Source organism: Pithys albifrons, chromosome 4 (assembly GCF_047495875.1).
Source record: "Pithys albifrons albifrons isolate INPA30051 chromosome 4, PitAlb_v1, whole genome shotgun sequence".
Classification (NCBI taxonomy): Eukaryota; Metazoa; Chordata; class Aves; order Passeriformes; family Thamnophilidae; genus Pithys; species Pithys albifrons.
Window position 1 is genome coordinate 86,836,109 of NC_092461.1, and position 12,775 is coordinate 86,848,883.

At 35.7% G+C, this 12,775-nt stretch overlaps 1 protein-coding gene across 1 annotated transcript in view; it reads left to right on the forward strand.

Annotated features, from left to right (window-relative positions):
- The window catches only part of DOK6 (docking protein 6), a 244,065-nt gene that overhangs the window by 191,923 nt on the left and 39,367 nt on the right, over window positions 1-12,775 (forward strand). The window contains exon 7 of the mRNA XM_071553138.1: window positions 8,592-8,709. Within this exon, the coding sequence (XP_071409239.1) occupies window positions 8,592-8,709 (118 nt within the window). The remainder of the gene's footprint in view (window positions 1-8,591; window positions 8,710-12,775) is intronic.

Consider the following 12,775-nt stretch of genomic DNA (forward strand, 5'->3'; position numbering starts at 1 on the left):
GTTTCTTATGACTGGCTCAGAGTAAAACCTGCTAGTCTCCCAGCAATTTCAGTTTCCACAAAGGCAGCTGTCAGCCAAGATGCATACGGATTCATATGAGTGCCTGTTGAGTGCACATCTCTACAGTCTTTGTGATTCAAAATCCATTGACAAATAAGCACAGATTCTTCTTTGTGAAATGAGAGAGCTTGTAGTCTCTTCATTATTCTTAATTATTTACTTGTAGAACATAGTTGTAAATGTTGCAATGGCTGCTACCAGAGAATCTATATTTCTGTAATGTTTCCCACATATTGTCTGGTGATGACCTTTATGTACATTTTGTATTAAATGAAGAAAAAAAGCAATGGAGTTACAGATTTCCATGGCAACAGGTGTAATTGTGTTTCCTTTGTTTTGTGAAGCTGAAACAGAGGAAAAAAGTTGTTTCATTAAATGGCAACTATGGATTTCAAAAGGCTTGAGTCATATCGCATGTCGTCATGCATCTACAACTTCTACTGTGCCAACCAACTTTTGCCACCTGATTTTTTTGTCTGAAAATTAAATTAGATGAAGAATGGTTGCTAATAGTAAGATTTATTAGGCTGATACAAGTAGAAAGATACAGCAATCTACAAACTTTTCTGTCTCCCACATTTCCAAACTGGATTCATGATTTGCTGCTACTCTTTCTATGTTAGTAAATTAGCATCAGTAAGGAAGCAAAAATTTCACTAGTTTCTTTTATAAGCAGAAATTTGGATTTTCATACAGAGCATGTTGTCTCCCACTGTAAGTTGTTTCTAGGCCATAAAAAACCCATGTATTTCCAAAGATACATGATACAGACTTATTTAGAAGTGTATGCATTGCTTTTTAGTGATTGCTTATTGCAATTTTAAAACAGCAATGTCAAGAATGCTCTGGCTGTATCTTTGCCCTGGATGATGCTATTCAGAGAAATTAGATTATAGTTCTACACAGTCGTATCCTCAAATGCTATGTTGTGCTGGTTTAAAGGTAAACCAGCAGGAGAAATAAACCCAACACAAAAGAGATTATAAGTCAGAGTTACAATTTAATAACAATATTACAATAAATAAAATGGCACTAAAAGAAATTGGTTTTAACCCACAAAACCCAGAATTATAACCCAGCACCCTGGAGCACAAACACAATGGTGCTTGTTGGCCCCTGTGCTGAAGCTCATGTGGTTCTCCCAAGTCCAAAGCAAAAGGAAATGAAGAACCTGTTAGGACAGATGGCGGTTGCAGTCTGGTGAAGAGTGGTAGTCACAGTCTGGTCGAGAGTTGTAGCCTCCTTTTGAGGTTCTGGTCCTCCTCTGGATCTGACAAGTGATCCCCCAAGGTCTTCAAACCCCCAGATTATGTACCCTCAGTTCCAGGTGAGAGCACCCAGTACCTCCCCCAGAGTGGGGAGTTCCACAATGGGTGGTCTGACTCCCTGAGTCATGGGGTATTTTGGAATTGTTGCTGGCCCATTAGCAGACACGCCCCCTCAGGCTGGGTGTGAAGGTGCTAACGACTTGCTGGAAGGGACTTATCACAGCTCTTATCTCACATCTCACAGGTGTCTTTCACACCCAGCTCACACCCTGAGGGGTCTGGTGTGCCCTGGGCAGCTGCTGCAAATGGTCCATTGTTAACAGTTCATGGGAAATGAATAGAGGGGGTAGAATACATAGCTTTGGTCCCCCCCACAAAGTGATAAACTGGTCCCACCTGCCTACCTAGGACATATATATTTTCAGGTCAGCAAATGTCTATCTGAAAAATCTCTTCCTATGTGTTGTCCAGCACCTCTCTATCATAAAAGCTCCTATTTCATGGCAAAACAGGACTATCAGTATCTGCAAGTAATGTCTGTGCAATCCTGGATTCACCATCATAGTTATATAAATATATGTACACACACACACATTTATTTCTTTAAGAAATTAGCTCTATTGTGTTTGCTTCCACTAAGACCTGCTGTATATCAGGCTTAAAATAGTCTCAACTCTGTTCATATTGGCATCATCTCTCATTTTATTCGTGAACATTTTAATGCAATGAAAAATGGATAAAATATTTGCTTATGTGTAATAAAATGGCATAAACCATTGAAAGATGTAAGAATCTGACCTACCCTCACAGTAATTAGTACAGTTTCCAAAGGCAGGAAATGTCTTTCATGAAAGGAACAAAATCATAATTTTGTGATAAGAGTATGGGTGAAGACACACACCTCACAGACAGTCAACAAATATAATCCAAATGTGCTTTAAAGTCCATCTGATTTTCCTCCAACATTAACCCATTCTGTCAGACAACATCAATCTATTAACTTTAGAGGAAAGAAAAAAAAAGTAATAAACCCCACACACTTCTGCCAGGAAAGGAGCAAAGGGTCCCAATTCTCTCTTTATAGTGTGGCCAAGGAGATTAGAAAAAAAAAAAATCAGTCCCATTGAATATCCCTTCAGAATGGTTTTCTTTCACCATTGCTTTATTATTCATACATAATGTTATTCCACTACCAAAGAGTAATCATCATCCACCTTGGCACTGCAAAGTAGTTAGTATTTTGATATTTTTTCCTCCATAATTGATTAAGTAACTCTTCAAAAGGTAATAGCAAGGTTCAATAGCTACTGGAAACCTAAATGCTAGAAATATATTATAAAAGCTGAAATCACTGAAATTGCTTTCACAGCTAGCTTTTCTACAAGTCTTTTCAGAAGACTTATGAGGTCATATATTGGTGGGGGTTTTGCCAATATTGTGTATTCTGTCGGGAACAGCAAGCTGGATAAAAACGTAAAAATAAAAATAAAGAAGCAGTGTCTAGCAAATAAGTAGTATACTGGTAATCTATAGATGTTTATATTAATAGTAGGCACCTTTAAGTAATGAACAGAGTTCAAGTGACACATAACTGTTTTCTATGCAAGCTAAGTGATCATGAACAAAGGGCTATAGGGAAATTATAACCAATATTGGTAACACATTCCCAAAGGAAAGAATATTATTATTGGACTTTCATAGGAATATATCCTGCATCCAGATTTAAGTGTTTTCACAGAAGTTCTGGATGAAGGCACAATCTCATTATTAGACTTCCAGATCTTACATTTATAAGGCAATATGGAAGTGGAACAATGAAGAGACAAATATCAAAATGACAAATTGGAAAATTGTTTGGAGCAGCAGAATTGAATTCAACAGAAACACAGGCAAAATGTGCTTACAAAGGAACAACCTGCTTTACAGTACTGGATGAGAACTGCTTTTTGTTAAATAGAGTTATGTGTTGTAATATACAAGCTGAACATGGAACAACAGTAGCTGTTTTTCAAAAAAGAAAAAAGAAATACAAACATGGCACCCTTTTCTTGGTCATTATGAGAAAATGAGAAAACTCATTTAAAAAGTACCAAAAAAAAAACTTACCTCCTGGTTGTTCTCTAATTCAGCTGATATCTGAGCTGATACCTCAGCTGATGCTACCTACTAGATTGTGTGATTCTTAAATGCTGATAATTTTTATACTGAGGATACCGGTAAAATGAGTGTGTGCTATTCCACTGTCAGCTAATTGACAATTGAGAGGTGAAAGATATTTCTTAAACCCTCTTTCTCTTCAAGGCATAACACACAAACTGACCTTCTTTAGAGTTATAAAAAAAAAAGTGGTATTTGAGTCATATTTCTAAGCTTAAGCTCTCGTTAGTCTTCTGTGACCTAGTTCTCTTGCTATTTGTTTAAAGGCACTAATGAGAATGTGAAATGAGACAGGGTTTTTTATCTATAATAAACTAACCTATTTTTCAGAGCATATCTGTAAAAAGCAAACTGTCTTTATTGTAGGCTAAAACAAATGGAATACACTGTATATGCTCAGTTCTCTCCCCGAGCCAAATGTATTTTTTGTTACCTTTACTGTTTTGACTATTTTAATTAAAAAAGAGAATAATATACTAAAGTGATCGAAATTTAGAACCCTAATACAGTTAACTGGCTTCATTCTTAGAATTTTATTCATTATTGATATCCAAGTAAAAAATCCATTCAAGTCAATGGTGATGGCCTATGGGAATTAACAGAAAAATTGGTCCTTATCTCATGAAAGAACAATAATAAAAAATATGGGGAACTACTTACATGAGCACATTATTAGACTTATTATTTTCTGTTTCTATTTTAATGAAATAGACCTTTAAGAATTATAAAGCTGTCACTGGCAAAGCAAAGGCTTCATATGATGTAATATTTTGGATATTTGGCGTTTGGATATTGCATTTGGATATGGGAAAGAAATGTAATGTTCACTCTGTGAAAGGTATTTTATCAAAGAGAGATTCTGGAGGAAATGGAGGAAACCTGACTACTGGGTATTTAATGTCAGATAACAAAAATAACTCAGTAATGGATTTTTTTTATATTCCTGCCAAAAAAATCCCTGAGTTGATGTGTTTTTTTTTCTTTTCAGCTAAGTTCTGATTCCATCATCACTTCCTCCTTCATAAGTTCTAGACACACCTTTTTCATTCTAGATGTGTGTTTCATTTAATGCTACTTAAATACATTATGTATGTTTAATTTGGTATACTGATGGATTTCCTCTATGTTTCTATATCTAGATATCAAAGATTATGTTCAGTTCATGGATGCAACACAGCAAACCAATCCTCAGTGAAATTATACAATGCTTTGAGTTGGAAGGGAGCTTCAAAGACTATCTAGTCCAATGCTCCTGCAATAAGCAGGGTTATATCTTGAAGTAGACCAAGGTGCTCAGAGCCCAGTCCAACCTGACCTTGAATGTGTCCAGGGATGGGGCCTCTACCACCTCTCTGAGCAACCTTACCACACCATCATAAAAACTCCTTCCTCATGTCCAATTTAAGTTTACCCTGTTTTTACACCTTGTCCTATTACAACATGCCCTGCTAAAAAGTCTGCCCCATCCTACTTATAAGACCCCTGAAAGTACTGAAAGGCCACAATTAGATCTCCCTGAAACTTTCTCTTCTCCAGGCTGAACAACTATTGTTCTTTAAGTCTGTCTCCATAGGAGGAGAGGTGTTTCAGCCCTCTGATCATTTCTATGTATCACCTCTGGATGTGCTCCAGCAAATCCCCATCTTCCTTATAGTGACAACCCCAGAGCTGGATGCAGTACTCCAGGTGGGGTCTCAGCAGAGCAGAGTAGAAGGGCAGAATAATCTCAAATTCATTCCCAGATCAAAATGTTTATCTCTTCTATGTGTCTGTGCTACCTCTGCCATTATGGGCCCTTTCTGTGCATTTGTTGCTAATGCATCTAAGCCTGTTTTGCCAGTTCTTGAGGAAAATGTGTCAGTGTTGGAAACAACAGCAGAGCATCGGCCTGTTATGTAAGAAGAGATCCATACTCAGAGGCGTTGATTTAATTTTCTACATGGTAAATAGGCTTAATGAGACAGGTGAAATATTTTTAAAATATATTTCTAACTTTTATATTTGTGTTAAATTAAGAACAGAAATAAATCTTTGTGGGAAACTGATGGTCTGGATGTTTTGGGAAAGGGCGAAAATGTAAAGGTTATTTATTTGCTTCTCCATGGTGCAGATTTCTGAGTTAGCTGATTCAAAAACCTGTAAAGGAGAGGCCAGTTGCATTTTATTGAGGCACAGTAAAGAGATGAAAGGGAAAAGTACCTAGGACAAAGTCTCTGAACTTACGGGTGTGATCTCTTTCACTGGTCTGGAACACCAGAAGTCTTGAACCTGAGCACCTAATTTTTTAACAGTTAAACAGTTCTGTAAATCCTCCCTGATTTCCAAGTTGTTTGTTTTGGGTTTTTTTTCTATTTTAATACCATTAACTACCAGAATTTCATTTATAGCTGGGGAAAAGGGGTTATGAAACAGTAGATCTCTGTACATTAAACTCTAGTTTAAGCTGCAATTAGTTATACAGCAAAGAGCAATATAATAGTAGTTTATGAGCAATTGATTATATGGATGTCTATATGCCTGGTTTTTTCACGTTGGTTTAAAGTTTTTTATCTCAAACACCATAGTATAATGTATAAGATGTTCTCTAGAGAGGTTTCTGTCTGTAGATTATTCAATTTTCATTGAACACAGAAATATTTTTACAAACAGCAATTTGTAGAAGTAAACATTCTGTTACTGTCAATTCATTTGATCAATACTGTGATTTTTATACGGATAAAAAAGAGTAAAAGCAAAATTATAGCTAATAGTAATCTACCATTCAGTAAGAACAACTTCATGGAGAAATTAATGGTCTAGTATATTATCATCCTTTATATGATATACAAGGTGATAAGGTCTTCAAATCCATACATTTATCTTTGTATTTTAAAGTCTCAAATTAAAAGCAAAATTGGCATTGTATTTTAAAGTATTTTTTTCTGAGGATGATATTTTAATAAACTAGAAATCGAATTTTCTCTCTAGGGAGTTCCCAAAGAATATGGTTCATCTGGTCCTACTGCAGTTAGCATATGGTGATACTTCTTACCCAAAAGGTGATACCAGAAGTTGTACTTTAATTAGAGAACCTGAGCAGACAAAGTACTGTGAATGCTTGCAGTGCAATCTTCTGCAGTAGAGCAGTTCTTACCTTATTTTATAATGAGAACAGATTTGGTTTTTATTTTTCCAAAGCTTTAGTGTGTGCAAATAAAATTCTTCTGCATCAGTGTCAGTCAGATCAGACAGGAACAAATTACCTCAGATCAGGAATAATGATATAAGTTAAGCCACTTCTGTTAAGTTTATGGATTTAGCTATGAGATACTAAACCATAGTCAAAATGGTTCTCTTTGCTGGAATTATTTTTTCCAGATTGCATACAAGAAAAAAGTTTTGCCTGTTGTCTCAAGATTGTGAATAAATCACCTGTAAACTGAAGTTAGATGATTTTGAGTAATTTTCTTACTCAACAACATTGCCCTTGTTACCCTTGCTATACTAATGTGGTAAAATAATTTAGAAGGTTTGTTATTGTCCTCATCTCTACAATAAAGGAAATTCTGCTTGTCAATAGACTAAATCATCAAGTCTTCCTGAAAATAGAATTATTGTGATAAGGATTTTAAACTTAATTTTTAATGAAGGAAATGTTTCTGCAAGCTCTTTACTTGATATCAAATAGCTTCCAGTGATGATCTGCACCACTGACAATTGAAATGTAATACTTGGCTATAAGTGAGCAGGAAAGATGTTGGCTGTAGGCAGGGAGTAATTTTGATGACAGTTCTCAAGAAAACAACAACAGAAGTAATTACAGCAGATTGATCTGAAACAAAATATATGCCATGCATCCATGTGTGTTAATGTTCAAAATTTAAATAATTTTAGAACTTTGTGTGCACAATGTCGCTAAAAACTTTTGAGATTTGTGTGTGTGTGTGTGTTTGGTTTTTTTTAAATTACAGAATAGCATGAGTTTGTACAGATAAAAAGGGCGCTTTTTTAATTTGTCATTATGATTCTGAATGAGTAGTCCCTAGGAATTAAGCACTAACCTGCAGTGAATGATCCAGACCTTGAATATTTTCTGCTCTGTAGCTGAAGTCTCTGCCAATGTCAGAATCTGGGCACACCCTTTCAGAGTACCACCCTCATCATCCTGGTGCCACTTCTGAAACGGAGAGGTTTTTCCTTCTAAATCTTCAGACATAACTGATCCTTCAGTTTTGGTCCTTTCAGACATCCTCTGAAAAAAATATGTCCACAATGTTATGGTGATTTTTTAGGTCCCAAAAAGTATTAACCATATTTTATGTTCTGTACAGACAGAGATATTTGCAGATGCATCCTAATTTCTTCTAGACACTGAAAGCATAATTCATGCAGGAATATCCAGAGAGGCTGACAGAATATATTAATCGTTCATCTTTTTTTTTTTCCTTTGCTCAGTTTTGTCTTTCACTCAATCAGTAGTTCCTTGTAGACAGAGATGTCTTTAATAAGGCTTACATTCCTCCTATCAGGTTTCTGTGCTGTAGCTCTTGTACACTTACCATTCAATTTACAATTTCAGTAATATGAAGTCCCCCAGACTAGGAAAATTTGCTTTTGAGGCTGGAGCCTGCTATTGGTGATGAGATGCCTCCACTTCAAAGGAGGATTAGGAGATTAATGACTCTTCATTGCTAAGTCTCTTCTGGTTGTCTCAGATTCTCTCAGCATCTTTCTGGGTATTCAATCCAGTATGCAGGCTAAATGACCAAAAAGAAATGTGATTGTAGGGGGGGCTTAACATTTCAGACATATGCTAATCTGTCATTATCATAGAGTTAAAGAAGAAAATTACAAACTTCTAGTAGCAACAAGAATAGCTGTAGATAAATAGGGACATATTCATTTGTCCTAATATTAACCTGTGCTACTGAACCTATATACCCAGATACACTTTTGCAGACTTTTCCTGAGCATTCACAATGCTGATGATTATGACATGGTTTAAATGATAGTAGAAAACCTGTGTTAATTCAGGAAATAGTATCTTCATTATAACATAGGTTCAATTTACAGTTTTGATATTATGCTTGTGTATGATCTTCCATTTATTTTTGCTTTGGCTTATAGCTCCAGACCAGTCTGTCTGAACCAATGACTTTATCCAAGTCGATCTCACTTCCTCGTAGTGCATATTGGCATCACATCACCCGGCAGAACAGCGTTGGAGAAATCTACAGTTTACAAGGCAAGTTGCTTATAATGCCATATCCATTAGCTTCCTTCCGTTTGAGCAGAATTCATGAAAATTGCTTTTTATTTGCACTGGTTATTTTCTCTCCATTTCATTTTATCAATTGTCAGAAACCTCAGCAGGATTCCCAAATTTACATAAAACAGGTTTCTTTTAGTCATTTTCTAAACTAATGGTGAAAATTATTCCCAGAATCACCACATAAAGCTGGATAGACAATTTGGCTCAATGTAGCTTCTCAGTAGCTAAAGAACATCAGCTTATTTTAGTATTTTCTTCCTATAAGATGGGGCAAGTATTTGGGCAACCTCAGGGTGCCTAATTAAATCTACATAAAATGGCTATATGAGTTGCAAGATTAACACAAAGTAATTCTAGGAATAAGAGCTATTCTTGGTAAGTTTGCTTGGCAAATCATGTATATGAGCTGTTGACTCGATCAATATGTGGGCCTTCTGTATAGACATAACATCTTTTTCTGTCTCCAGTTTTCTTTCATATGTTTAAATTTGCTTTAAGCCTTGAAATGCTATCATGAACAAAACTTGATGATGATGATGATCATTCAGTGCTCTTAAGCTGAAATTGATTTGTATCTTTTAGGAAACTGAAATTATTGTTACATTTAAAATGTAGACCTTTTAAAAATGGCCTTTCTTTCTTTCTTTCTTTGTATTACTTCTAAAGGCATTAAGGATTTTGTTTCACCTCTTTATTAATAATCTGTTTGCCTAAGCAATGTACATTTAGATGGGAGGTTAGAAACTGCTCACAAACAAGAGTACCCAATGCAAGAAAATGGTATGTGTTTTCATGAAAGTAAATGAAATGCAGTATACAGATGAAAGACATGAAATGTTTTGTTTTGTAAATTATCACATAAATTAAAACCAGCAGGTGAGCTCTGTGAATTCAGTGGGTGATTCATTAAAGGGTACAGCATTTGTTTCCCATCATCCCCCATAGAGCAAAGACAAAGTTAATTTCTAATCATGGTTATAGTCTCACACTTAAATACCAATAGTGAAAAAAAAGATCTTCAAGTGTTGAATGTGAAAAAAAATGTACATCACCTTAAAAATATGCATCATAGCACTGATATTTTTTCATGGATACAATAATAATGTAAAAAGGAGTTTATTTGTAGAAATGTTAGAGTTCCTCTCGTGTTCTTAATGTGTCTTTTCTTATCCAAAAGATAGTAAATGTGTTATGTTCATTCTCTACAATCTTTTATTTCTTATAAATGGCCTTCAGAATAAAGGAAAGCAAAATTTAATACATGAAGTAATAGTTTCATATCTATAAAAACTGGTGGTGTAGGATTCAACATATTGGAAGTGTGTTATTAAAAATGCAAGAGTTTTACTTTCTGGAAATATGCAGATTTTACTCACACTTCCACTGAAACATGGGACTAATAAATATTTCAGAACTTAAGATTTTCATTTTTCTTATATGTTACTATGATGATTGAAACTTGAGAAAGTGTAGTTGATTTCAGAAGAGACTAATTCAGTCTTACCAGTGGGCTAAGAAATGCATCCACAGGACAACTTTGTCTCCCTCTGGTTGCAAAACTTTTCCATGCAGGAATGTTACTCATTATCTGTAATGAAGATCTCTTTGAACCTTCTGCTACAATGGCTAATTAAATGCAACTGAAGGGAGCGAAAAGTACAGCTTTTCCTCCTAATGCTTTGTCATACTGATAGTCTTTGCACTGCAGGACTGTCAAAGCATCAGCCCACAGAACCTTCATATATGTGGGTGGAAGATGGGTGGCTAGGAAGCAGATTGTGAGCATCACTTCAACCCTCACCTTAGTACAGCAGCCAGCTGAGAGAAGCTGCTGCAGGGGGAAAATTCAGTTTTTGCTGCTGTGATCTCTGAGCTTCAAAAGGTATATTACACCTTCAAAGGGGAGAGTTTTTCTTTAGCTAATAATCTGTCAAACTTAGTTCTGCATTTCTTGGGTATTTATGACAAAGCTTTGTACATTCAAGAAAAAAATTTGGAAATTCCCCACATGTTCTAAATATCTCACAAACTCTAAAATGAAATAACTGAAGTGGTGTCTACCTATAGTCAAACTATTATTAAAAGAAGTAAAGTAATAGCCGAGTTCACTATTGAGTACAAGTCTTTCTATAGTGGCATTTATTTCAAACTTGCAGTCTGAAGTGACTAGAATTTAATTAATAACAACTGGTGATGTATAAGGAGAAATGAATATGTGCTTATACTACCTGAGATAAATTGGCGCTTTGGGAGTTATTTAGCAGTCAAATTTAACTTAATTAGTAGTGTGAGTTTATCTGATAATGAATATGCTGTGGAGTAAGGAGGTGGAGGGTTCTATGATTTTTTGTTTTTTAAAGACTACATTTCAGATGAGAAAAGGCAATACAGTAAATGGGTATTGGATCTATACCCTCCATTAGCCCATGAAAATACATGTAAAGACCTGTAGACATTAGCACAAGAATAATAGTACTAAGAGAATATAGGTTGCACAAAATATCTTAAAATGAGGTGGGCCGGTTTCTATCTTTATACAGCTTTTTTTCCCTTTGTGTCCTCCTTGCACTCCTTTAGTTCTCGATTGCACTGCTGAGATAAATTTAGTTGTCTAATAATCTTGTCAGTAAGAGCAACTTGGTGGTTGTCTCTTACCAGTGTCAGCACATCCCTACCAGCATTGTCTTCAAACTTCACAGTGCGGTGCTGCAGGTCGGACAGTTTCCATCCGTGGTCTGCAGCTGCTGTGGAGATTGTGGCCTGGGACCTCATTAGCTGACAGAGTGCTGCCCTTTCAGCACTACTTGTTGCCTCTCCTCTGTGTCTGGTGTGGTGCTGGGCATGGGGCAAGCCCCAGTGCTCCACAGTAAAAAAGGGGAATTACTGCCCTGCCGGAAAACAGCACAAAGTTTTTACAGCCAGCAGGTTAAATTCTGTGTTGGAGTGATTTCACTTAAAATCCCAACTGATGCCATGGCTTCAGAAATCACAATGCCTCTTTCTAAAGGGTATCAATTGATAATCCAAATATCGCCTTTAATTACAGTTTAGAGATTAAATAGTGTCTTTAGATATTTTTTATGAAAAGTAGCTTAATTAAGAGAGAAAAAAGAGAAATATATACACCATTTTTGCACATACATGAGTATGACATAAATTAATTATGCATTTTCATAAATAATAAACAGCTCTATAAAGAATTTGAGCCCAACAGAAGATAAACTTTCATTGCTATGTTATGTCCTCTTATACATCAAGCTCTATGAAAGCATGAAAATTAGAAGCCAAGAGTAACCTTATTAACTGAAATCATGGTTAAGAAGGTGTCACATGAAAGGTGGGAGTTTGCATTTTTCTCTGTCGGTGCTCCCAGGAAAGTCGAGACCTTGGTGTCCAACAGTCTGTCAGCATCTCATAATGAGACCCTTCACCAACAGATTCACAAGGTCAGAGGGTACCTCAGCCACCCTTGTTAGGGGAGACTCAACAGAGCAAAGACCTCTCAGTGTGTCCTGCCATATAAGTATGTGAAGAAAATAGCCTGTATGTTTCCTTATAACTCGTTGTTTAATGCTAATACCTGACATAAAATTTTGCACTGTTAGAAAAGATGTTTAAAATTGACAAACAAAGCACATGTGTTTTTATACAGTGAAAGATATTAAAGAGAATTAATCCATTTTTTGTTTGTTTGTTTTTTATGTGGGTTGGGTTTTTTTTGCATTTAGGGCTTTAAATTTGCTTAGTATAAAAACAGGAGAATTCAGCAGACTGAATTTTCAGCTATCTGAGGAACCCTACTTCTTGCCCAATAGATTTTGAATGGTACAAGTGTTAAATCATGTGTTATTATACAAATAAGACCAAAGAAAATTTTGGTATTGAAACATGTGTTAGCTTTTTGTAGTGCAGTTATTGAAATCCCTAAGGAAATTATGTTCAGAAAATCTAATTACAGCCTGGTCTTTCTCCAAGAAATTCAAAATTAAGAAATACTTTGAGTCACTCCTGTGGCGTTTGATCCAGTTTGTGCTCATTT